The 24084-nt window shown below is 34.3% G+C and overlaps 1 protein-coding gene across 3 annotated transcripts in view; it reads right to left on the bottom strand.

The window, feature by feature from the left end:
• Window positions 1-571: 571 nt before the first annotated feature.
• The window catches only part of LOC139768182 (uncharacterized), a 29738-nt gene continuing 6225 nt past the window's right edge, over window positions 572-24084 (bottom strand). The window contains exons 1-3 of one of the 3 annotated variants that reach the window (XR_011717294.1): window positions 13616-14148; window positions 6369-6716; window positions 572-4985 (exon numbers count right to left, since the gene is read on the bottom strand). Coding sequence is in view for 1 of the 3 variants with exons in the window: in XM_071698126.1 (XP_071554227.1) it covers window positions 4973-4985; window positions 6369-6716; window positions 7503-7590 (449 nt within the window). In the remaining 2 variants the exon portion in view is untranslated. Of the gene's footprint in view, window positions 4986-6368; window positions 7591-13615; window positions 14150-24084 lie in introns of those variants that run through there. The other 2 variants (XM_071698126.1, XR_011717293.1) reach the window with 2 other exon arrangements.

Below are 24084 nucleotides of genomic sequence, written 5' to 3'. Positions count from 1 at the left end.
ATTTTCGACAGGATACACTCGCTGAATTTTTGTCATAATTACAATAATACGTGACACGTGCATATTTGATAGGTATTAAATGCCTCGTCAAGAAAAATATCGAATATTTATCTTGGAAAATATTCGATATTCTTCTTGACGAGGCATTTAATACCTATCAATTATGCACGTGTCGCGTATTATTACATTTATGACATTTTCCACGAGGATCATCTTCAACCATTCTCGCGGTCACCGACCCGCGACGTCGTGCAGAAATAGACCTTCTACAGCTTCGTGTCTGACCAATCATCGTGTTATTATCGCAGCTCTAGATCCGCTCTTACTGATGCGACCTTCGCGAGAACGAGAAAAAGAATGGTAATGAAAGAAAACAGAGAAGTAATGTAAATATATACATATAATCCGATACGGGGTGGAAGAGAAACAAAAAGGAAGATAGATAGAGAGAAAAATAAAGAGGGGAAGAAATATCAATTTAGAACAAGCAATCAATTCAGAACGAGAAATGAAACCAGAACGTGATAAAAAAACCTGCGGGTATATATATATAGTTGCACAAAAGAAATAATATAATAAAACAGCAACGCGAAAAGTGAATAAGAATATTAATCCATTTTGAGGAGTCAGTTTATTATATAACGAAACCTTATCAATTTACTTTATTTTAATACAAAATTATGTTTTATGAATTAAAAATCTATTCTTACATAATATATTTTAAAATACTCATCAGTGCACAAGTCTACATCACAGTCACTGCATTAAAAAAACTTGATATTTAGTTCTTAATATTCAAAGAAATCGCTTAAGAAAAAATATCAAAGGAACGTTAAATAATGGAAGAAATGATAATAGAAAGAAAGAGTAAAGATAGAAAAATACAGCATGGTGATAAAAAATCATAGTTAAGTACTTAAGAAAAGTTAAATATAGTTTATTTATATCAAAGATGAATGTAAATAGTGAATCACCTAGTCTAGTAGAGAACTATTTTAACGAGATAACATCTTTTTTTTATAAGACGCTGATAAGAGAATAAGAGACAGACAGTTAAAGAAGCAGAGAGAGAGATAGAGAAAGAGAAAGAGAGAGAGAGAAGGAGAAGGACAGATAGAGAATTAAGAATGGAGTAATGGAGGAAGAGAGAAATCGCGCTGCACGTGCAGCGAGTTGACGGCCGAGAGGCTGACCGGACGTTGACCGGTTGAAAATGCACAGCGTATACCGCACGTGGAGGATGAATGCAAAAAGCGAGAGAGACAAAAGGGGGGAGGGAGAGAGAGAGAGAGAGAGAGAGAGAGAGAGAGAGAGAGAGAGAGAGAGAGAGAGAGAGAGAGAGAGAGAGAGAGAGAGAGAGAGAGAGAGAGAGAGAGAGAGAGAGAGAGAGAGAGAGAGAGAGAGAGAGAGAGAGAGAGAGAGAGAGAGAGAGAGAGAAAAAAGGCAGACAAAGAGGGAAAGACGTCGATCTGGAAAGAGCGGAAGGTGTTGTCGAAGACCTTGGCATATGAGACGCCAGGCGTCCTTCGGACCCGACGGTGGAGGACTCCTTGCCTATTTCAGAACCGGATATTCATCCCCCTCATTCCCCCCGGAGTCGCCGTAGGGATATATCGCGAAATTGAATGAAGAATAAGTATGACATAACGCACGAAGTACGTTCCACGTGTGTTATATAAATAGAAGAGAATTAGATTGCACGTAGGGGATTTTAGCAAAAAGTGAATATAAAAATTTCATTTAGTCTTCAAACAATTTTTTTTATTCGTTCAAGTTTTTGTATTTTTTTTCCTTAAAAAAAAAACTCCATCTGATCATTATGTAATTTTATTCCGCATTTTACACAAGAACTGCACACACGTTTTGAGATTAATGCTAACGAGTTTTAACTGTCGGTAGTAATATATATATATATGTATATATATATATATATATACATTCTTTTTATCCTCTGACGAAATTGCCTGATTAATTTTTACCAGGTTATTGCTCAAGAATTTCCATTTCAATTCGTTGATCTCTGGAAGCGCGCAATGAGCGAAAATAAAATCGGAAAGAAAAAGAACTTTCAATCAAAGGAAAAGAACTTTCGATCTCTATAGACACTTCAGAGGCTAAAGGTTAATCGACATATATTACGCTAATCCCGCCTTGCACGATGTCAATAACAATTGGCCGACGACAACTTTTAGCATGGGTACATCCACGCGAATCGCGTCTGCGTTGCCAATCGCTCCGTAACGTTCCCTTGAATTCGTTAATCGCTCGTTATGAGCGCTATTTATCTATCATAGTAGATGCCCGAGCGAAAGCCTCCAAGCGTCTAGATTCTACTCCCTTCTCGCGAACGAGGACGACGTCTGCGTCTGGCCCGGAATTATCAATCGACAGGCCAGTCTGCCACGTGGATTCTCGCGTCGGGACTTGGGCCTTTTTTCTCTTTTCGTTTCTTTTCTTTACTCGAAGCCCTGCCGTCTGCTTTCTCTTTTTTTATCCCCTCTCCCTTCCGCTCAAAACGAGAAGGGTATACGTAACGTCGCCCATACAAAATCGTATACAATTACGCACCGCTATTCGGGCCGTCCGCCCGAGCGACCTCGACCCCGATTCTTCTTCTTCTTCTTCTTCTTCTTTTTCTTCTTCGTCTTCGTTTCTTTATACGTGCGACGAGCAGGCAATTATCATTGGTGAACTGAGATACTTAGCTCACGAATCACACTTCTTTCCTTTCCTCATCTTTTATCGCGCGCCTATCTCTACGCGAAAGTCACGTATAATTGTTCGTCTTATATCGTAATCTATATCAATTTGATTGTCTTATGTCCATTTCTACCAATGTCGATTAACTTTAATCTCAGTTTAACTTTTTATTTTTTTCTAGTTTTAAGAATTATATCTCTTTCTAATTCTTTCGGACATCAAGGGAACAAATGTATAATAAAATTGTGGTTTTTAATCTTTGAACGTCTGGAAAGCATATATCTGATTGTAAAGAAGAACTATATATTGCCACTGTGCATTCAATTAAAACGTTACATAACGGTTCGAAAACGGACTTGAACTTTTTTTTGCGTGAAGTACATTATAGTTACGTTATCGAGAGTATAATTCGTGTTGAGTTTCTTTATTTTTGCATGCTCTCGTAAATTATCTGGAAGGGAGAAACTAAATATAAGGAAAAAAATATGCGCGTATACAGGGTGAATTATTTAACTTCTTGCGACGTGAAATATATGTCTTTTACGAAATATCTTTCCTGTGTACGCGAAAATCTGTTACATCTTCTTCTTCGTATAGCACGAAATGATGGATCACAAGTAATATAGATATAGGTGTGCAATCCGAACTACTATCATTGAAACAACTATCATTGAATTGATATCGTTTAGCATAAAAATTTATTTTTACGTCTAAGAGTTGATTTACTCCATGTACAAGGTTTCCTAGATACATCGCATTTTTTCTTAGTAAACAGTTTTTTGCAAGCTATTACAGATTAGCCGTTCGTGTTACTAACGGTGAACAAAATTAACTTGTTACCAGGGATGTATATCAGAGAAATGCGATTTGTAGTTAAATCCAAATGTTTTCGTCGGTTTCTACATCTTCGACTAAATACCGTTATATTTAAGACTGTCAAATTATTATTATATAAACATTAATGTAGTTAATATATTACAAAAATTATGAATTATGAATTAGTCTTTAAAATTTAACTTTTATTCTATTTTCTGATACAATTTAATATTTTCCTACCAACTTCACTATCAAGCCCTGCTCCATCTATCATATGCTTTTCACACCTATACTGTCTATAGCTCCACTCCACTCACATTTTATTTATAATTTTTACATTAAATTACTAAATATTAAATAAATGTAAAGTAATTTATAAGGAGAGGATCACTGATTTTGATCCTCTTGCACCTGAATCTCATGTGAATCTACATCGAAAATAAGTTGGATCTGTGTCCGAACTGTGTTTGCGCTTTGTAAATAGTATTCTTTTATGCTTGAAATTTAGGGTGCGATCGGTAGTGTAGTTATAAGCTACAATTTTCTAACCGTTAGAACTCTTACTATTAGTACCGAATTTTCCTTGTGTTTCCCTCATTTCTTTCTTCACCCCACTCTCGTCGTCCTTTAATCTTGGAATTTTCTACCTGCGTTGGAACGGTCGTTCGTTCGAATACTCTGGGAAAAATTTTCACCGGTTTGACCCACAGTTAAGCACCTTAACATTTTGGTTGGTGCCCCTTAAGTGAAAATTATCTTTGCGTAACTGAATATCGACAGAACTAATTGAAAGAATTGACTATATATAGTATAACTTAAAAATCTTTGAAATAGATAGAATAACTAATTACGATTTTTAGTTAAGCGGTGTTATTTCTAGTCCAAATACATAAAATTAGGGTTACAATATCCAAATAATTTGATTACTAATCGTGGGCCCCAAAGTGGGTTGCTTAACCGTCTTTTATTTCCCAGAGTACGGATCAACTTATTTTTGACGTAGATTCACCACGTGCAAGGGAATAAAAATCAGTGATCAAACGTGTCCCTTCTTTGTTAGTGATCATATAAAAACAATGAAAATTTTTTCCTATTGAACAATTCCGCATAATAAAAATCTCTGCAATGACGCAATGATTCTGGCAAAATTTGTAAGTACTCACGAATGGACGAAACTGGTCATCCAGATTATCTCAATCAGGTCGCGCAGGTGTCTTATCCGACCACGGCGCCGGTCGTACAGTGGCCGGCACGTGTTTGCCCTCAATATCTCTCGTTGCATTGCACTCTCGTTGCTGCAGAATTACCGGCGTGAATTTTGTAAGCGCCAAAAGTCGCCGAGTTAAACCCTCGAACGGGTTTGTGGATTGAGCAATGTAGATATAAGACTCGTCGTGAATTTTCCAAAACTTGCGTCACTTCGTCGATCCATTGATCGGTCCAAGAGTTAAACTCATTAAAGCGTAAAACTATCATTCAGAATTTAGAATGTCTGAGAATTCGTAATGCAATAAATCGGTGATTGCATTACATCACAATAACGTACGAATGGAGTGTAGTGATTAATTGAGGAAGAATTCCGCTCGACTGCTAATCACAACTCACAATGATTATTTTTTTAATATTCGAAGGCGTAAGATGACTTCATTTTTAATACCCGAGAGATAACGTAGTGATTTATATTAATTATTTAAATAGATAGATAGATAGATAGATATCGTATAGCCATGAACTATGCCAGTACATTCTCGATATAATGTTGACGTAGCATTTTCCATCCCAGAAAAGAAGAAAAGCGAATGTTATAGCTCATTACATAATACATAAGTAATATTTGCTTAGTCTATTAATTTCAATGGAACTGGAAATTTATGCTGTAAAAAGCAAATTCTCTCAAAGATATCGTTAAAGCAGATACAAAGTCGCACCCAACTGTCTTTCTCTTTTTAAATATTTGTTCCTTAACAATAGAATATTGATCCGTTCCTTTTTGAAGCTAATAAATCCTGTTTATCTTGTTTTTTTTTACTTTAACGTTTTTTAAGATATTTTTACGCTGATTTATGTGACAAAGAAATCCTTTACATTTAAAAAAGTGCAATGCTTCAATGTGGGACTTGTAAGATCAAATAATTAAGCAAGAGGGTTATTTTAGTTTAATATTATTTAAAAAAAAGAGCTATTTATGCTTGTTGAAAATCACCATTCTATGAAACGTATGAAGAATAAAAATTTAATTTGTTACAAGGCAGAATTTGTCAGCTGTTTCATTTAACACTATTTGTTAATTATATATTATATAAGAAACATCTTATACGTATTAACAGTTATCGTAAATTAGGCAATTTAGACAAAATATTGTACATTAAACAAATCGTGTACGTGACTTTATCAGACGAATTTTTAGATTCAATCTTCTCGCTTTGTGCGAAAGAAGCATTTTTCGATTTACTTTTATTAAATAATCATTTCCTTTCCGACTCATCCTATGTATACGAATTAAGTTACGAAATACAGTATTTTTTATTATTTCCTCCGTGATATTTTTAAGACGTTTTATTCTTCTCACTCTTTAGAGAATAACGTCGTTTCGATTCTTATATATATGGTTATACGCAATTTCCTTCCGTAGCAATATTGCTTCAATATATCCGGTAGATAACGGCAGTATCGACGAATATCGTTTACATCTATTTTCAGACATAATCAGCCCAGGTGATACTTCGACGGTGATAATGCATACATCAGCGAGTCGTTATGTTATACAAATACCGGCTCATTATCGGTGGCTATCGCGATACTTTGACGTTTCGACGGAGTCAATCACGCGTCGCGATCGCGAAAGGGCTTACCTTCTTGCGAGCAGTTGAGCTGATAAGCGTTGCCGATGAGAGGCAACGCGGTGGGATAGAGCACCTTCCTCAAGGCGTAAAGGAATTTTACGCGTTGCACTAGCAGGACTCCGAAAAGACTCAGCAGGCAGGAGAATAGAAAAACGGTCATCCAAGACCATCCTGTCACAAAGATCGCCGCGATATTCATGTTGGGTGCTGCGCGACCGGTACGCACTCGATCGTCTTCTCAATGCTCTCTCGTCGATTTCCTCTCTCAGCAGGATTCTCGCGGAGTGATATTTTTCACCCGACTTCGACTGTGGACTTCTTGTATCTTTAGAAAAGATCGGTAACTCTTCTCGAGATCTAAGGAAAAGATCATATAAGGAAGATTTAGTCAGAGTTCTCTTAACTTTCGTCTTGCTTTCGTAAGACTCAACGTCTCTCGCCGCGGGCGATCGTAGAACTAGTCGAGAGATTCTGATCCTATCGCGGAGGTGTTCTCCGACACTCTGCGCGAAGGATGCGTTTTTAAACACGAATGAGCCTTCCTCGGAAAGCGAAGTGCGGTCACGCGATCGCAAAGTCCATCGGAGGTCGCGAAAGGTTGAAGCACCGATTTTTCAACCCTGCGAGCGAACCGCGAGCGGACCAGTATAGTCGTGAGACTGATGCTTGCGCTGTGATGTCGCGTCACACCCTCCGGCTATAATGCATGATCAGTGCGGAAGAGATGCCCTTATATATACTCTTGTCTACCAAGCTTTACCAATAGAACGTGTGTGTGTGCGCGTGTTAAGCTATGCGGTGCCGCCTTCTCTCTCTCTCTCTCCCTCTCTCTCCCTCTCTCTCTCTCTCTCTCTCTCTCTCTCTCTCTCTCTCTCTCACTGCACGGCCAGATCCCCAACACTCTCACCTCGAGACGATGATTTCCACGTGGTGGAAAGAGAGGGAAGCAACGAGAGTGGAGCGCGGAAGGACGGTCATTCGTTGTCACGCGTGAAACTCCGCGGCGAGAACGAGAAATCGCGAGAGACATAGAGAACGCACGGAGGGCAGAGGGGTTCTTCCTATCTCGAAAAAAAAAAAATCGAGTTTATCGAAGAAAAATATGTGTGACGTTTGGTGATAATTAAAAATATCTCTGATAACAGTAAAGCCGCGTGCACGTTCGCGCCTGTTGCCCAGGTGTCCACGGCATGGTCTTCTTCTTTTGTAAATTTATTTTCTCTCGAGACACCTGAAACACACGCGGACGTGTATGGAGCGTCAAAGAAGCATATAAGCAATTCCAGTCAAATCAGACGAGAAATAATTTTTTTAATCGATCAAAAATTTTTTCACGTAAAATGTACATAAAATAATGAGATATGTATTTTTTTATTCGTTAAAAAAAATTTTTTTGCGGAAGTTATAAGCAATATACAATTTTCGAAAAATGAAGAAGTTGTCAACTTAAAAAATTAATATCTCTGATTACATTTGTCATAGAGAAATGTTCAAAAATGCATTTTAAAGCTAAGGAGACAATTAAAGAAAAATAAGTTAAGAAATTGCAAATTCTAATTGTTATAAGCAATTAAAATGTTTAATTACTTATAATTAATTATTTTTTTCACCCAAAAGTACACTTTTTAAAAATTTTCGGAAGCCTCGCAGCAAGGAGGATTCGCGGGAGGCCAAGGCACGGGACCGAGCTCGGATCCCCGGGACCGGCGCGAGAATGCCGATCGGTTCACCTCGCCCAGGCCCGGCACGTCAGCCAAACCCGCTTCCCGACCAAGCCCGACACGCCCCGCTCCTCAGAGCCAATCCTTATTTTGAAGTTACGGATCCAATTTGCCGACTTCCCTTACCTACTTTAGTCTATCGACTAGAGGCTCTTTACTCAGAGAGAGAGAGAGAGAGAGAGAGAGAGAGAGAGAGAGAGAGAGAGAGACTATTTGCGTGTCGTATTACATATGTCCTCCGGGGCGAAGTCCGGGTAACCAGCTAGTTTTTTATATATTTTTATTAATAACTGAGGCGCCGTGTTCATGTTTCTGACTCGACCAAGCAGCGCGGCGCATCGATTTCTTCGGAAATTTTTTGTAGGAAGAAGTACAATATGAATGACATAACTTATAATGTTGAATATAATTAACATTATACAAATCACATTTTTGTTATGAATATTGTATTTTAAAAGTTGTGTGTAATATTTCTAAAGTAAATCGTTATTATATAATTCGACCGTTAATTTTCCTTTCCGTTAGGATTTTCCGTAGTGAATATTATGCTCTTCACCGGAAAATTCCTATAGGCCTAAACTCGGCGCTCTATGATAAGTTTCTCGACCTTTCAATTTATAAGTGACTCACAATCAGCTGGTTTGTAAGATTGTGTTTATTTCAATATACTTTTGCACTTGAAGCAAGTAACACGCGTGTCACGCTATTACCTTTTCATCTTCTGTGGAGTTCAACAAAATTGCAGTTTTAACAATGTAAGTATATAGTAGGAACTATGTATAATGTAAATAATGTACAATCTTACACGGAAAGAACGGTTTTGCTGAAGTATCTAAAAATTTAGCTAGATTCAGATTTAAAAATAATTTTGTTGGATCATTAAAATTATATAGAACACTCAAACTGATTGCAAAAATGTCAAAATTTTTTACAGTATTATCATCATACTTCAACGACCTACTATAATTATTTTGATAGTGTAACAAAATTATTGTGTATCTAACAGTGTACAATCTTAGTGTATAAACTTAATTCTGATAATTGTATGTATATATGATATTTGCAGGGTTGGAAAGTAACGCGTTACTGTTACAAGTCACTTTTTTTCAGTAATAATTTGGTAATGGCGTTTTTTTTTTCGATAGTAACTGCAACGGTAACGCATTTACATTTTTGGGCTAACGATAATGAATCGATCAGTTAATCGATTTAATCGTTACTTTAGGCCGGGTGTACAAAAAAAAGATCTATTAAATATCAGATTGAAAGAAAGTCTCCCAATGAGCGATAAAATACTCGATAATAATGATGCTTTTTTTGCTTTTCACCAAGAAACAAAGTCATTTTAATCGAACTAATTTAAGTCGAACTGGAGGAATTTTAATTTTTAAAATCTGAACTTTGTAATGTCGAAATGTTGAATGACTATCCAAATATTAAAAAATCCTTTATTAAATATAACACACTACTTCCAAGAAGTGATTCGGTAGAGCACTTATTCAGCGTCGGAAGTTCCGTATTAACACAACAAAGATGTCTTCACGATGATACGATAAAGCATCTATTAAAAGTTAATAAAGCTAATCTACGATCAGCACTTAAAAGTTAATAAAAACCTATTTTTTGTGAAATTCAACGAATTTGTTTATTTAACGAAAACCATTAAAATCGTAACTTTTTATCTTTAACTTATCTTTAACAAATTGACGTACAGTTGGACTTGTTAAAGGGTACCCCACGTTAAGATAGGCAAAATGCCACTGTCAATGAAACGGAAAAATGACTTTGGATTTGCATAAGTACACTAAAAAAAGAATTTTCTACGATTTTTCCGACCATCCATCCCCCCTCCTTTTCCTAGTGGCACCAAAAAACCGCTTTTTTGAAAATTAGTTTTTTTCTCCGGTTCCTTCATGTTAAAAATTTTGAAAAAATTTGAGAATATAGCTTATAAAAAGTACTTAGCACACAATTTTTTTGAGCTTTAGGCGCGTTGAATATCTAACCTAAAAAAATAAAATAAGTATTTGAATCAATTTTTTTCTAATTTCTTTGATAGTTGCAGGTCTAATTACTCTAGAAAATTGTATATTTTAGTGTTCTACATGTATTAGAATTTTTTCAGATTTTTCGGAATGGTGGGCCGTACTCAAAAATGCGAAAAACCCTATTTTTAGCCACTTTTGGGCCTTTTATGGTCCTCAAATGATTGATAGTGCCTTAACTGACTCTAAAATAAACATAATATATTACTTTTGGATATATGTTGTCAATATTTGATACATTCCGATACGTCTCATATGTTCTTGAGCATGAAATCAGTCATAACTCAACGAGAAAACCCTACTTTTTGTATAAAAGTGCCTATTTTTCGTCGATTTCTGGATTTTTGGTTATTTTATCTAAGTTTTTTTGCATATGATTGGTAATGTGAATATAAATATAATAAAAAAAATTGTACCTCTTATACATATATTTCAAAGAAATCGTTCATTTATTCAAATATATACATTTTCATGAAAAAAAAATTAATTTTTATGATTCCATGATCGTCTCTTTAATCCTCCTCGTCACTATCTTCCTCAATTACTGGTGTTACTTCTTCGAAGTCAAACAATGTTGTAAGTATCTCAGCTGGTCGAATAATCCTTGACAAGTATCTTGCATGAGACAGGTAAAAAACTATGGCGATATCAGGTTGATATTACAAATCTTATTTACAATATCAACCTGATAGTGTGGGACTCAACGGTGTCAGACGTTATTGCTGTAACGGCGCTAATGGTAACAGAACTATAGGGTGTTGCTCGCATATAGCCGCCATAGTTTTTTACCTGTCTCATGCAAGATACTTGTCAAGGATTATTCGACCAGCTGAGATACTTACAACATTGTTTGACTTCGAAGAAGTAACACCAGTAATTGAGGAAGATAGTGACGAGGAGGATTAAAGAGACGATCATGGAATGTTAAAAATTAATTTTTTTTTCATGAAAATGTATATATTTGAATAAATAAACGATTTCTTTGAAATATATATGTATAAGAGGTACAATTTTTTATTATATTTATATTCACATTTACCAATCATATGCAAAAAAAACTTAGATAAAATAACCAAAAATCCAGAAATCGACGAAAAATAGGCACTTTTATACAAAAAGTAAGGTTTTCTCGTTGAGTTATGACCGATTTCATGCTCAAAAACATATGAGACGTATCGGAATGTATCAAATATTGACAACATATATCCAAAAGTAATATATTATGTTTATTTTAGAGTCAGTTAAAGCACTATCAATCATTTGAGGACCATAAAAGGCCCAAAAGTGGCTAAAAATAGGGTTTTTCGAATTTTTGAGTACGGCCCACCATTCCGAAAAATCTGAAAAAATTCTAATACATGTAGAACACTAAAATATACAATTTTCTAGAGTAATTAGACCTGCAACTATCAAAGAAATTAGAAAAAAATTGATTCAAATATTTATTTTATTTTTTTAGGTTAGGTATTCAACGCGCCTAAAGCTCAAAAAAATTGTGTGCTAAGTACTTTTTATAAGCTATATTCTCAAATTTTTTCAAAATTTTTAACATGAAGGAACCGGAGAAAGAAACTAATTTTCAAAAAAGCGGTTTTTTGGTGCCACTAGGAAAAGGAGGGGGGATGGATGGTCGGAAAAATCGTAGAAAATTCTTTTTTTAGTGTACTTATGCAAATCCAAAGTCATTTTTCCGTTTCATTGACAGTGGCATTTTGCCTATCTTAACGTGGGGTACCCTTTAGTTTTTTATTTAAATTAACTAAAGTAACGAAAATATAAAAAAAATTGAATCCATCACGTTTCTCTATAAAATAAAAAATATGTATTTTTAAAATAAAATAAAGAATAAAAAATATATAGTATCATTTAAAAAATTTTTTAAAGTGTACTTTTTGGTAAGAAAAATAATTAAACATTTTAATTGCTTATAACAATTGGAACTTGCAATTTCTTAACTTAAACTATTTTTTTTATTGTCTCCTTAGCTTTAAAATGCATTTTTGGAGATTTTTTTACGACAAATATAACCAGAGATATTAATTTTTAAAATTTACGATATCTTCATTTTTAAGGCTACATTTTTGGTTGCAAACGCTCAAAAATAGGGAATTTTTCGGAATTTTTTAAAAGAAACTGTTGTACCCGATCAATTTTTTGTTTGTATAGGTGTTGATTAATATTTTAATGTAAGATATGATTTTTTGCTAATTTTTTTATTGAAAGATCCGTTTGCAGATCTCCTTTTTTTGTTTCAAAAAATCTTTTCTTCCATGACGACCATCCTAAGGGCCAAAGCACATAACATGGCGTAGCGATATACGACGGTCGTAGTCCCCGACTTGACAGATCAGGATACGCCAAAGCTTGTGCGTTACTTACGTCCACGACTACGACTGTCACATGTGCTTTGGCCCTAACTAATCTCTGGGTAATCTGAAACAAAAAACTAAAGTGGAATATAATCTTCACGTGTGTGACGCATGAACTAGAATTAGAACAAAGCGAAAAGAAAGATTAGAAAGTAACAAAGTGCGTGTTGTTCCGAACACTAAACATCGATTTTTTGACAAAAATTGGCCATTTTACAATAACAAAAAAGTACAACCTGTAATAAAATAATTCTAGTTTATGGCAGAAAGAGACTTTTCCCGTTATAGAAAGGCTGTTTTATATTTCCTGAAAATTTGAAGTTAATTGGACTATCCGTTCTTTAGATAGATGAAAAAATATTGTTTTGAGAAAAACGCGTTTAAAGTTTTAAGTACAATACAAAATATAGCTTTAAGGAAAATTGATTGCTTATAACTTCTACAAAAAAATATTTCGAACAAACCAAAAAATACGTATTATCTTATTTTATGTATATTTCACGTTTCGATCAATTAAAAAAATACGAGGTCATTTCTCTCTAATTTGACGTGGAATTGCTCATATCGACGACACCATATAACTGCATTTTTGCGCAAGAACGTGCTGATAATGTAGATTAGGAGATTAATAATAATATATTATTTATACGTTTTTTTACTAGATTTAATATCTATAATTAATTAGAGAAAAGTGCCATTTACGGTCTGGATTGGATCTTGGTAGCCATAATAATAATATTATGTGAATTTTGTATACTTTTTTTAAATTCAGTAAACTGCGTGCCGATTTCTTATCGGTCTTAAAACACAGATGTTTGTTGGAACAGATGCGTCCACATACTTAAATTAAATCGATAATCAATTAAAATTTTGATTTAAGGATGCTAACAAGTATCCTTATCAAATCACTGTAAAGAATTTATTGCGTAAAATATCAGCCAGGGTTCAAACCTGCTTTTTTCTCTCTAATTGATTATATAACATAATGATTTCACTTATTATTATTTAATATTTATGTTACGTGTATATATGGTACAATGTTTATAATAATTCCTATAAAAAAAACTTTGTGAAAATCAAAGAAAGATATCAAAGTGAAACAAAGTACTCATTTGGTGCACCTTAATTGTTGCAAACATGTTTTACCAAACTGCGAAGGCACGTAACGATTGTGAAACTCGAAAGTGAACGCCGTCTTCATGTCACAATTCTTACATTCATAAGGTTGTGGTACGCGATATTTATAGCTTGCGTTCAGGTCAATGTACTAGTTCACTTTTCGCGAAAGGAAGAAGAAAGAAATTTTTACACGCAATACGAGATTTTGCCGAGAAGAGAAAAAAAAGATATGTATTCTTACTTATATGTATCTTGTATTTAATTAGCCTTATCACGCCATAAGTAATCTGATGAAAGAACGAAATTGCGACTCACGAAGTGTACTCCACGCGTGATGTTACTTCATTATCTCATACGATTCCCAAATTAATCGCGAAATATCTTGCAGCTACCGGAAGACAGGCGGATCGATGGTGAAACCTTTACTGTTAATTTACTGTCTCCGCGCTATAAACACTCCGACCGCGATAAACACTCCTGGTCGCCGTGACACTACTAGTAACTTGTCTAGAAAATCGTTACTGACGACGTTCGCATATTACATTGCGCGTCTAGATCACGTGTGGGCTGTTACTTTGCTCATTATTTTTTCCTAATCCATTATTCATGATCCGCAGCAGTGACTTAGTCATAGATTTAACTTTTGTATCCAACCGCGTATTTAAAGGAAAGATTTAGTTGCTTTTGAATAGCTAATATCGACCCAATTTAATTAAACCGATTAATTATTATACATGCTGTGTAAACATGTTTAGCAATGCTATATCTAAATAAGAGCATTGATTCACTGGGTCGACAAAGTTATTTCGGCAAAACAAAGATATCGATTTGACGAAATTATCTTATTCACTTTGTGCGAAATAGCGTATTTTTTGTATGAGCGTTCATCGCAATATAAGTCAAAACCATGTGACCGTCATGTGATCATCATGCGTATTTTTCATCGCTTGTGAGTGATTTTACTGGTATAAATTTTATATCGTGTGTATTCTACGATTTTATTAGCTAATAATTTGTTTTTGATACATTTATCACAATTATTCAGAAAGAAACATAAGTTCACTGCATGCCATGGTTGTAAATCAATGATGAAACTCTGCGATAGAATCCACAGAATTTTGTCATGCCCACGAAATCCTTTAAAAGACAGTTACGCGCCTTGTCTGTCATTTTGCCTGCCACTGGAATGCCTGGAGCGTCGCTTTGTCCTTGTCGACGGAAACTTATGAGAGAAACGCATGAATACGATAATTAATAAACATGGAGTCCGAGTGTAATACAATACGATTTTAACAATAATGGGAAATTTTCTTCACCAGTGAATATAAAATAATATCACCAAACTTCCTTGACCATAACTGGCAAATTTATTAATAATAAAACACAACGTTCGGTCACAATACAATTTTTCCTGTTTTTCACCGCAACATGCCGTGTCCGCAATCACTTCGCACAATAGAGACGGCTCATCACCAGTTTAACTTGAGAAGCGTCTGAGGTGAATTTTACACCCCAGTATCGAAAAAATAAAGCTCACGTGACACAGTAATTTTAATGTGCTTCTTTCTTTCGTTTTTAAATATTTTTTTTGTTTCTTCTTATTTTTTTTCAGAAAATGTTAAGAAACTTTATACACATATTGTCCTCAAATACTAGTAAAGTATCCTTTTATAAAAGCGGTATGAAACCTTTTTATAAAATCGGTATGAAATCCTGAAGTTGGCCGAATCGCGTTTGCAATCATTGCCGTGTTATTGCGAACGTGATTGGTCGTCTCGATTCAGTCGATTGATCGAGTGTACAAATGTTTTTTGCATAGATAATAACAAATAAAAAACATCACAAGGCGCGCGCTATAATCTAGTAGAACAATAAAAAATATGCAATATATAATTAATAACAATGACTTTTAATTGGGGTGGAAAAATTACCCCAAGTGATCATTTATAAAAAAAAATCCGGTACTCCCGGATTAATCTTGATACATTTTGATCTGTTTGATCCTCCTTTACCGACGTTTTTATTTACGTCAATTATACTACGAGTCGCACGTGATAGGAATGTATTAAAATAACTCTGCTCATTTACCTTCAGCAAATCTATCACGTCGCACGAGACTTTGAAACTGAGATGCTGGCAAAGTAAAGTGTGGAGTTAGCTAATGTGCAATGTTGACGTTACCTAATATTATCGCCTCTTATATCTTTCTCATGTATCATTGTTTGTAACTCGAGAACTTAGCTGCGAAAAATTATGTCGACGCATCGATTTGACTGATCGTTGCTGAAAAATGTGATCGCAAAATTTTATCAGCCTCCATCGAATAAGCGATAAAACATTAATCTGTGGAAACGTACAGCGATAATCTTAAAATAATCTCAAAAGAAAAATTAATTATGTACACAAATATTACTTAAATTCTTATAGATACATACACACAGAAAAATAATAATCATTCTACAGCCAAGAAAAGCACTTACTTATTTTATTTTACTTCTTTTAAGTAAGTTTTCTTACAACAAAGAATATTTTCTTACTAATACTTTTCAAATATCTTGACACAAGTATTTGAAAACCAGAATATTGTTTTGAGTAAATTTAATGCTTATAATGGCTTTATGCTAGATTTGCGGATTAAGTTTTTGGTAAGCTTATATATCCGCAAATCTACCATAAAGTCATTAGTCAATATAAGTATTAGATTTACTCAAAACAATATTCTTGTGTCTTGACTTGTGTCAAGATATTTGGACACTATTAGTAAGAAAATATTCCTGGTTGTAAGAAAACTTACTTAAAAGAAATAAAATAAAATAAGTAAGTGCTTTTCTTGGCTGTGGAATGATTATTTTTCTCTGTATAGAGGAGACCGGGGCTATCTGTCTACGGGGGCTATGTGTCCACAGTACTGCTATCTCAAGTTTTAAGAGACAGATGTCTCTACCATTGTAACAAGTAGTTAAAAAATGCCCTACATAAGATATTTAAATGTTGTTTGTTTTCTTGCGATGCCTCTCGCAGACGCTATTATACGTTACAAGAAGAGCGAAAACAATTATTCACATTTTTCGACGGTCGAAAAATTTGCTGTGCGACAGTAGTTTAATTTAAATTAAAGTAAGCAATTCATAATATTATCAATTAATATATAGTTATCAGGTGTGAGAAGCGTCAAATCTTAATTCCGCATTATCTAAAATTGGCAACATGCTAAAAACTGAAAAACGTGGTCGGGGCTATCTGTCCTATTTTTGATGGGGCAATGTGTCCACACTTCAATGACGAATTGTTCTTTTATAAATAGATAATAGTGCGTATAACTACAAAAGAAAGACTTTCCTTAAGACGGATAAGGTAGACATATCCAATAAAATTATATTTAGAGCGATTAAAAGAATAAAAATTGAGCGAGAATCTTTTCGTAAAAACAGCGTTAGACTTTGGAATAAATGTTTGGGCTCTCACTCGCTACTGTAAAAAAGTGACCTACGAGCAACTACTTGATCCTGCGATTCAAGAATCGTCACCAAATTTTTATTTTAAAAATACACGTCAAGTTAAATATATGATTTAAAAATTACTCGACCCAACTGGCCATTTCTCATTTATTCTTCTTCACGACGTTTCGACCACAATCTGGTCCTTCTCAAGTGAGATGTTATAAATACAGTAAGCAACAATTACATCATGCGTCGCCAGACGTTGTATCCCAACTACATCGTGCGCACGCTACAGCTAAAAACGAACATGTCAAACTAAATGTGTCAAATATAAAAGCGGAAGGCATGTCAGAGTTAAAACGTAGAAGCTTACATGTTGGTTGCGTCGAAGGAGTGAGATTGTAAAATTTTGCGAACATCGCTAGCGTAACAGTGAAGAAACTTACAATAAACATATTCTCCATCCGATCCGTAACATGCGATATTCAAAGTCACACTGACAAGAATCATATATAATGACGAATTACATTACAATTAAGTCGTGTTTCCAAAGTGCCGCAGGACAGGCTAAGATCAGACAAATTGACGTGTTCTAAAAGCATGATGTAATTGTTGCTTACTGTATTTATAATATCTAATATCTCACTTGAGAAGGACCAGATTGTGGTCGAAACGTCGTGAAGAAGAATAAATGAGAAATGGCCAATTGGGTCGAGTAATTTTTAAATCGTTATTTTTATCTACGTACTGGCGAACCTATTATTTATTGGACTGTTTTTAAATATATGAGTTTGTCTTAAATTATTGAGTATACTCAAATATATTTTCTATTTCAAACGCTGCCGAGTATAAAGTAAATACCTCAAATAAAAAAAATTAAAGAATTGAGGGGACAAAAGAAACTCATTACATTGATTTTGCAACGGACTCAAAATCAGTTTGATGCCACCGTATATAAAGAAAAGTCAGCTCTACGCAGGAAACTTGTCAAAAAATCTACACAAAGTGCTTACTACTTCTCTGACTCCAACGACTAGGCAGTTTTTTCAATATTATATATTAATAAAAAATAATATTATAAATAAGTATAGAAATTAATATAAATAATGTGTTTTTTATTATGTGGACAGATAGCCTCTCGAATGTGGACAGATAGCCCCGCATATGGGGCTATCTGTCTACGCTTGACTTGTCCACTTAAAAAATTCGCCTCTTTAAAATGTTAAAAGATCAACGATTCTAATTATGTTTTTTTTTTTAATAGCAAGGTTGAAAGGTTATACCATTAAAATTTTAGCCAAATATCTTTATTAGTTTTTTAGTAAACTTGAAAAAAGCGTTAAGTGTGGACACATAGCCCCAGTCTCCCCTACGCTGACGAAAAAAATTTGTTGAAAAACGCAAAATGTGTTTCATCTAACTAAAATATTTAGTCCGATACGTTCAACTAAATATTTGGTTTAACGTTTAACTAAACGTTCAACCAATTCAACTAAACATTAGTTGAATTAACTAATTCTTGATTTAAAAATTTTGATGGTTGACATGATTGAATTATACCTTTTTTTAGTGCAACTTAATAATTGTTGAATTAACCAACTGGATCAACAGCTATACAAATTTAATCCATACAACCAATTTTTTTCTCAGTGTAGAAACAAATATCGAAATCAGGGCAGGTGGAGCTTTTGTCGTGATCAATTTTATTTTTATATTACTCGTTTTCTTTGAGCAATCTAATTTAATCGCGGTTACGTTATATTTGTGGAATCGATCGTTGGTTAATCAACTCAATGCCAAAGATATCCTTACTTATAAATAATCACAAGTTATCTTCACGCAGGTCATCAGGTTTGTCCCTGTACTTATTTAATCTTCAATCTATCTGACTTCTGCGGGTAATAACTCCCCGCCTGAAGTTTCGATTAAACTTCTTAATCGAAGTTCCACGTGTGATTTTCTTCGGTTATCTACTCAGACTACCATTCGCCGGGCGACAAATCGACATTTGGGAAACAAATACGTGAATCATTACATCATTAACAACATGGCCATCCGTTGCCATGCGCGTCTCATAAGATATGACGTAAACGCCAGCTCTCCACACACGAGCGTGGGTGAATGCAATTTTGTGATATAATTTTGTTAAGGAGAAATAAGGCTACTACCACTTAGGTTGGTACGTATCACTTGGATTGAGTTTGGTAATAAAAGATATGACGTAAACGCCAGCTCTCCACACACGAGCGTGGGTGATACGCAAATGATCGGAAGATAGAGAAACATACGATTTTGAACTTGTAGATTGCCATATTTCTTGAAAGTTCTAAAAAGACCAATCGATATTTTTCTCCGTCTTTATCTGTTACCGGCGCTGATTACCCGTGATCGGAGGGATGCAAATTTCGCTACGATTGCGCGTATAATTGCCGTATCAATTAACCTTCCACGGTGTCACGGTATTCTCCGTACTCTGTATATTGCTTCATACTAATTATGCGATTCATGCACATAGCAGAAGATGAGAGTTGGAAGCGGCTTAAAGATATAGCTTCGATGTAATTAACGTTTAAGCGACTTACGCGTAATTTGCAAAATTTGTTATGGTATGGTAGTAATCATTTTATTATTTATTTAATTAATTTTCCAAGTTTCTTTTCTCGAAAACAAGGCCTTATTCGAAAAAATGTATTCTATTATATCGACTTATTTTGAATAAAATCTATGCCTTCCCGGTTGTATTTTGGCTCACCCTGTATAATTTTAAAATCTGAATTATTTATGAAACCAATATGACATTAATACCTTTTTAAAATTAATTAACTTTAATATCTTATCTAATATTTTTTTTTAACTAATTAAGAATAATTAAAATCTTAAAAATTTTAGGCAAGATTACTTTTGTAAAAAAATAAGATATTTGATATGCGTATTCAAAAACTTCTAATAAACAATTCTATGCTCGGAAATAAGAATATTAAATCTATGGTAGAAAAAAATATCAAAATATATATTAAGAAAATGAAATTAAAGTATAATTAGGGCCAATTTCACCAATGTCGATTAACTGTAACCTTCGGTTAAACTCACTCTTCGTCTCTTTCTAAGGCAGTTAGAAAGAGATGAAGAATGAATTTAACCGAAGGTTACAGTTATCTGACGTTGGTGAAATTGGCCCTTAATGATAATGCCAATCTCGTTAAAATCTCTTTAAAGCAGACGAGAAAATCACTGTCCATTATATCTATAATATGATTGTCTTAAAATAAATTTTTTTTTACTTGTAAACTTGATAAATAAAGGAAACGATAAGAAGGCTTAAAACCGATTGCGACATCAAATCTAAAAAAATGTGTTCCATTATATTTAATAAATATTTCTACATATAGTCGGAATTTTTTTCGAGAAAGTTTAACAGTTCAGATGAAATTAAAATTGAATTCGTACATTATTAATTATTATCGTAATTATGCGGGATTCTCGTTTATCACGACGACCAGAGTCGGCATTGCGATCTCTTTCGCGAATAATAATAGAAGTACGTTGCACGGTAACAGTATATAAGATAGTATATAAGATAAGAATAGTACTTAACAATTGTTATTTGATGAGAGAACTTCGATAAACACATCGAGAAAACATCGATAAAAATAATTCCTCAACAAGTTTTTCCGTGAACACTTGTTGTTTGAAGTTTGAGGTTTGATAAACCTCTCGCTTCTTTTAGTGTGAATGGTGTGTCTCAATTTTATTTCATGTAATAGAGAAAGAAACTTCTTTATATAATACTCGAACGTAATGTTCAAATATAGATAGAATATACAGTAGAAGCGATGAATAATGACTTCGTAAGAAGATCTTACATATGTAATTAAAATTACATTTTTCAGAAATTTCTATATTTCTATATTTATTTATCTTTATTAAACTCTATCTTTATTTAACATATTAACTGCAATTCGTACTAGCCTGATTTGCTTAAATCACAGTTACAAAGAGATTCGTAGGACATACTTAATAAAATTGACAGTGGGGTTGACTTCTGGGGTAAGAATAAAAAATTAATCGAAAAAAAACTGGCGTTTTTTTACTCGAACGTAACAATTAATACTTGACGCCATAATTAATAGTTAAATATTTAACACATTCGCAGCCACTGACATAGTTTTACGTTATTTTAAGATCTAGCTAGTTGCTGCTAACGTAATTTTACGTCATTTTTAAATCTGTGCTGGCTGCCGCTAACATTGAATTTTACCTTATTTTATATATATTTATAGAAAGGTAGATGACTTTATGATTCTGCAGCTATCTAACAATAAATTGATTTCAAGTTTATCAAAATGAGTATTAAAATTAAGTTAAAAATAGTTTTAATCCAAAAATGGAACAAATTTGCACGTGGCAATTTTAAGTCGCGCGCTAGAATCGCCGGCAGCGAAAGTGTTAATTTTGTTTTAGTTACAAACTTTATTTAAATATATAATCGCAAAGTTTAGCTTGCGAAATGATTCGCTGAGTTCGTCGAACAAACCTTAAAATCATAGGTAAATTAAAAAATTAATGAAATGTAAACCATTTCATACAGGATATATTCTGCAATTCGCGGTCTTAATTTTGACCAATTTAAAACTGATTTTTTTTCTAACAAAAATCTCGTGAAAGTCTGTTAGTTTTCGGAACTTCAACATTACATATCTTTATAATTAATGAGGTTGTAAGGCTGAGGTGGGGGCAATGATGAGGGGGTAGCGTTTTCATACGAAGGAAATATGAGAAGTACTACCAATCTAAAATATTGATATTTAAAACAATACCTATTAATCTAAAATTTTGAAAAAATATAGGATGTAATGCAGAGAAAATGCAAAGAATATAAATGTTGATTTATGTAGAAGTCTCACATATAAATTTATATTTTTTTAAACAAATTTTATTATTATTACAAGTAAGGATTTGGCGGCGTAGAAATAAAAAATCAAAGTTGATAGAACTACCATCGACCGACTAGACTTTCGATTTCGGTGCCAAGTTCAAGAATTCTAATCTGTAAGAATGAGTAAGATTAGAGTTCCTCCAGTAAGAGTTAGGACACCGCCTAATGACGCTTGATTGGTCCGCTATTTACTGAGGAGAAGTTAGTGGGAGTGGGACGAAGCACAACATCCCGTGAGAGTGGGGAGGCTATCTCTCATGATCGTTCGCATAATTGCTTGTTAATGGCGGACGGTGTCCTAACTCTTACTAGAGGAACTCTAAGTATAATTTACGCAAAAATGGGCCGGTAAAAGAATCTGAAAAAATTCACATGCAACCATTATTTGTAAAGAAAATTATATTATAAATTTCATGCGCTGTTCTTAACATTTTGCATTCTCCTTACAACCTTCTTAAGTATATTAAAATAAAATTCTATCAAAGTAGAGTCTACTTAAAAACAACTAAAGAATATGGTTTTATTACTTGCCTTTCGCGAAAGATATATGACGTGCCTTAATACATTTCCGCTAAAAAAATCTACTTCTGTTAGGAATCTGTCATTAAAATAAAAATTATGAGATATGCTGTGCTTTATTCGTATGTGAGGAAAGAGCCGATTGTACGGTGAATCAAAGATGAAGTGTGGATTTCATGCCGATCGTATCTTGACATTATCCCGTGTACGTTCGCACGTACGCACATGTATACGGCATATATATATATATATATATATATATATATATATATATATGGCATATATTATGTTCGTTTACCATCTGAATGTCCATTTGAATGTCTGATCTTTTCGCCGAAGGCTGTCGCCGATACACGTATCTTGGATTATATCTTGATCTTTGTGATCTTTGCCCGACTTTTCTGCGCGAGATTGACGCTATTTCTATGCCGACTTCTTTTCTACGCACAATTCCGAAGTTATTGTCACGAGTCACACCGGGACGAGCGTCACAAAAGGCACGTGTATCGGACCCGATAAAGTCGAAGGTGATCTCTTGCGTTTGTAAAGATTCGAGATTTCTGATAGAAGATTCAAGGAGATCTCCAGGATAAAATCTTAAGAACATTATTATAATAAGAGAAAACAAGACCGCGCTATAATACACAATCGAATAAGATACAAGCCGTTTTCGGTCTAAGCTTAGATCTTAGGCAGCTCAATATTAATTTCCGTGTATATGTATTATTATAATACATATACATATATATTCCAACTTATTACTGCGCGCCGATCACAGTCGGACTTGAAACACAGCTATATCGTTGGAAGTTGGAACATTAAAAATCCTTCTCTCCCCGAAATTAAATCGACGCGACAGAGCAACTTCTAAGTGCCACACACAAAATACATAAGAGACCTATCCGATACACCCTCTTATACTCAAAAAACCTACCCCCGGACCACTTTAAATATTCTGGCTACACTAAAAACGATTTGTCCCATTTCTCCTTTGGCACAGAGACATTTCTGAGTGACAAATACGAAATACATAAGAACTTATCCGATACACCCTGCGGAAGACACCCTTATACTAAAAAAACCTACCCCCGGACCACTTTAAATATTCTAGCTACGCCAAAAACGATTTGTCCCATTTCTCCTTTGGCACGGGGATAATGCTATTTCATGTAACTCTCAATTTGATAGATCTTTCGCTGAGAAAAAGAATGCCGCAAACCACAATGCGCTACGATGCATAGTTTTTGAGATATCGATTTTTAAATGTAATAATAGCAATAGTGTTGTATGGTATTATATATGGGGTTTGCAATTTACCACGTGTGGAAAGTTCACGCATGTACTTTGCGAGGCACACTATGGCCGGTATTCATAGTCGGTTCTTGTATTTAAGACCGTCTTAAGTACAATCTTAAGACGTTATGAACCAATCACAGAGCCGTATTAGCATCTTAAGACATTACTTAAGACGGTCTTGAAATAAGAACCGATTATGAATACCGGCCTATGTGTCTAGTTTAACGGTAGTGGAGCCCCCCACAGGGGGGCGGAACCTACTGCCTTCACGCATCATACA

This window comes from Temnothorax nylanderi, unplaced genomic scaffold, assembly GCF_030848795.1.
Source record: "Temnothorax nylanderi isolate EJ_2023f unplaced genomic scaffold, tnyl_v1.0 TNYL_tig0014_pilon, whole genome shotgun sequence".
In the NCBI taxonomy this organism is placed as follows: Eukaryota; Metazoa; Arthropoda; class Insecta; order Hymenoptera; family Formicidae; genus Temnothorax; species Temnothorax nylanderi.
This window is presented reverse-complemented; position numbering and strand designations above follow the sequence as displayed.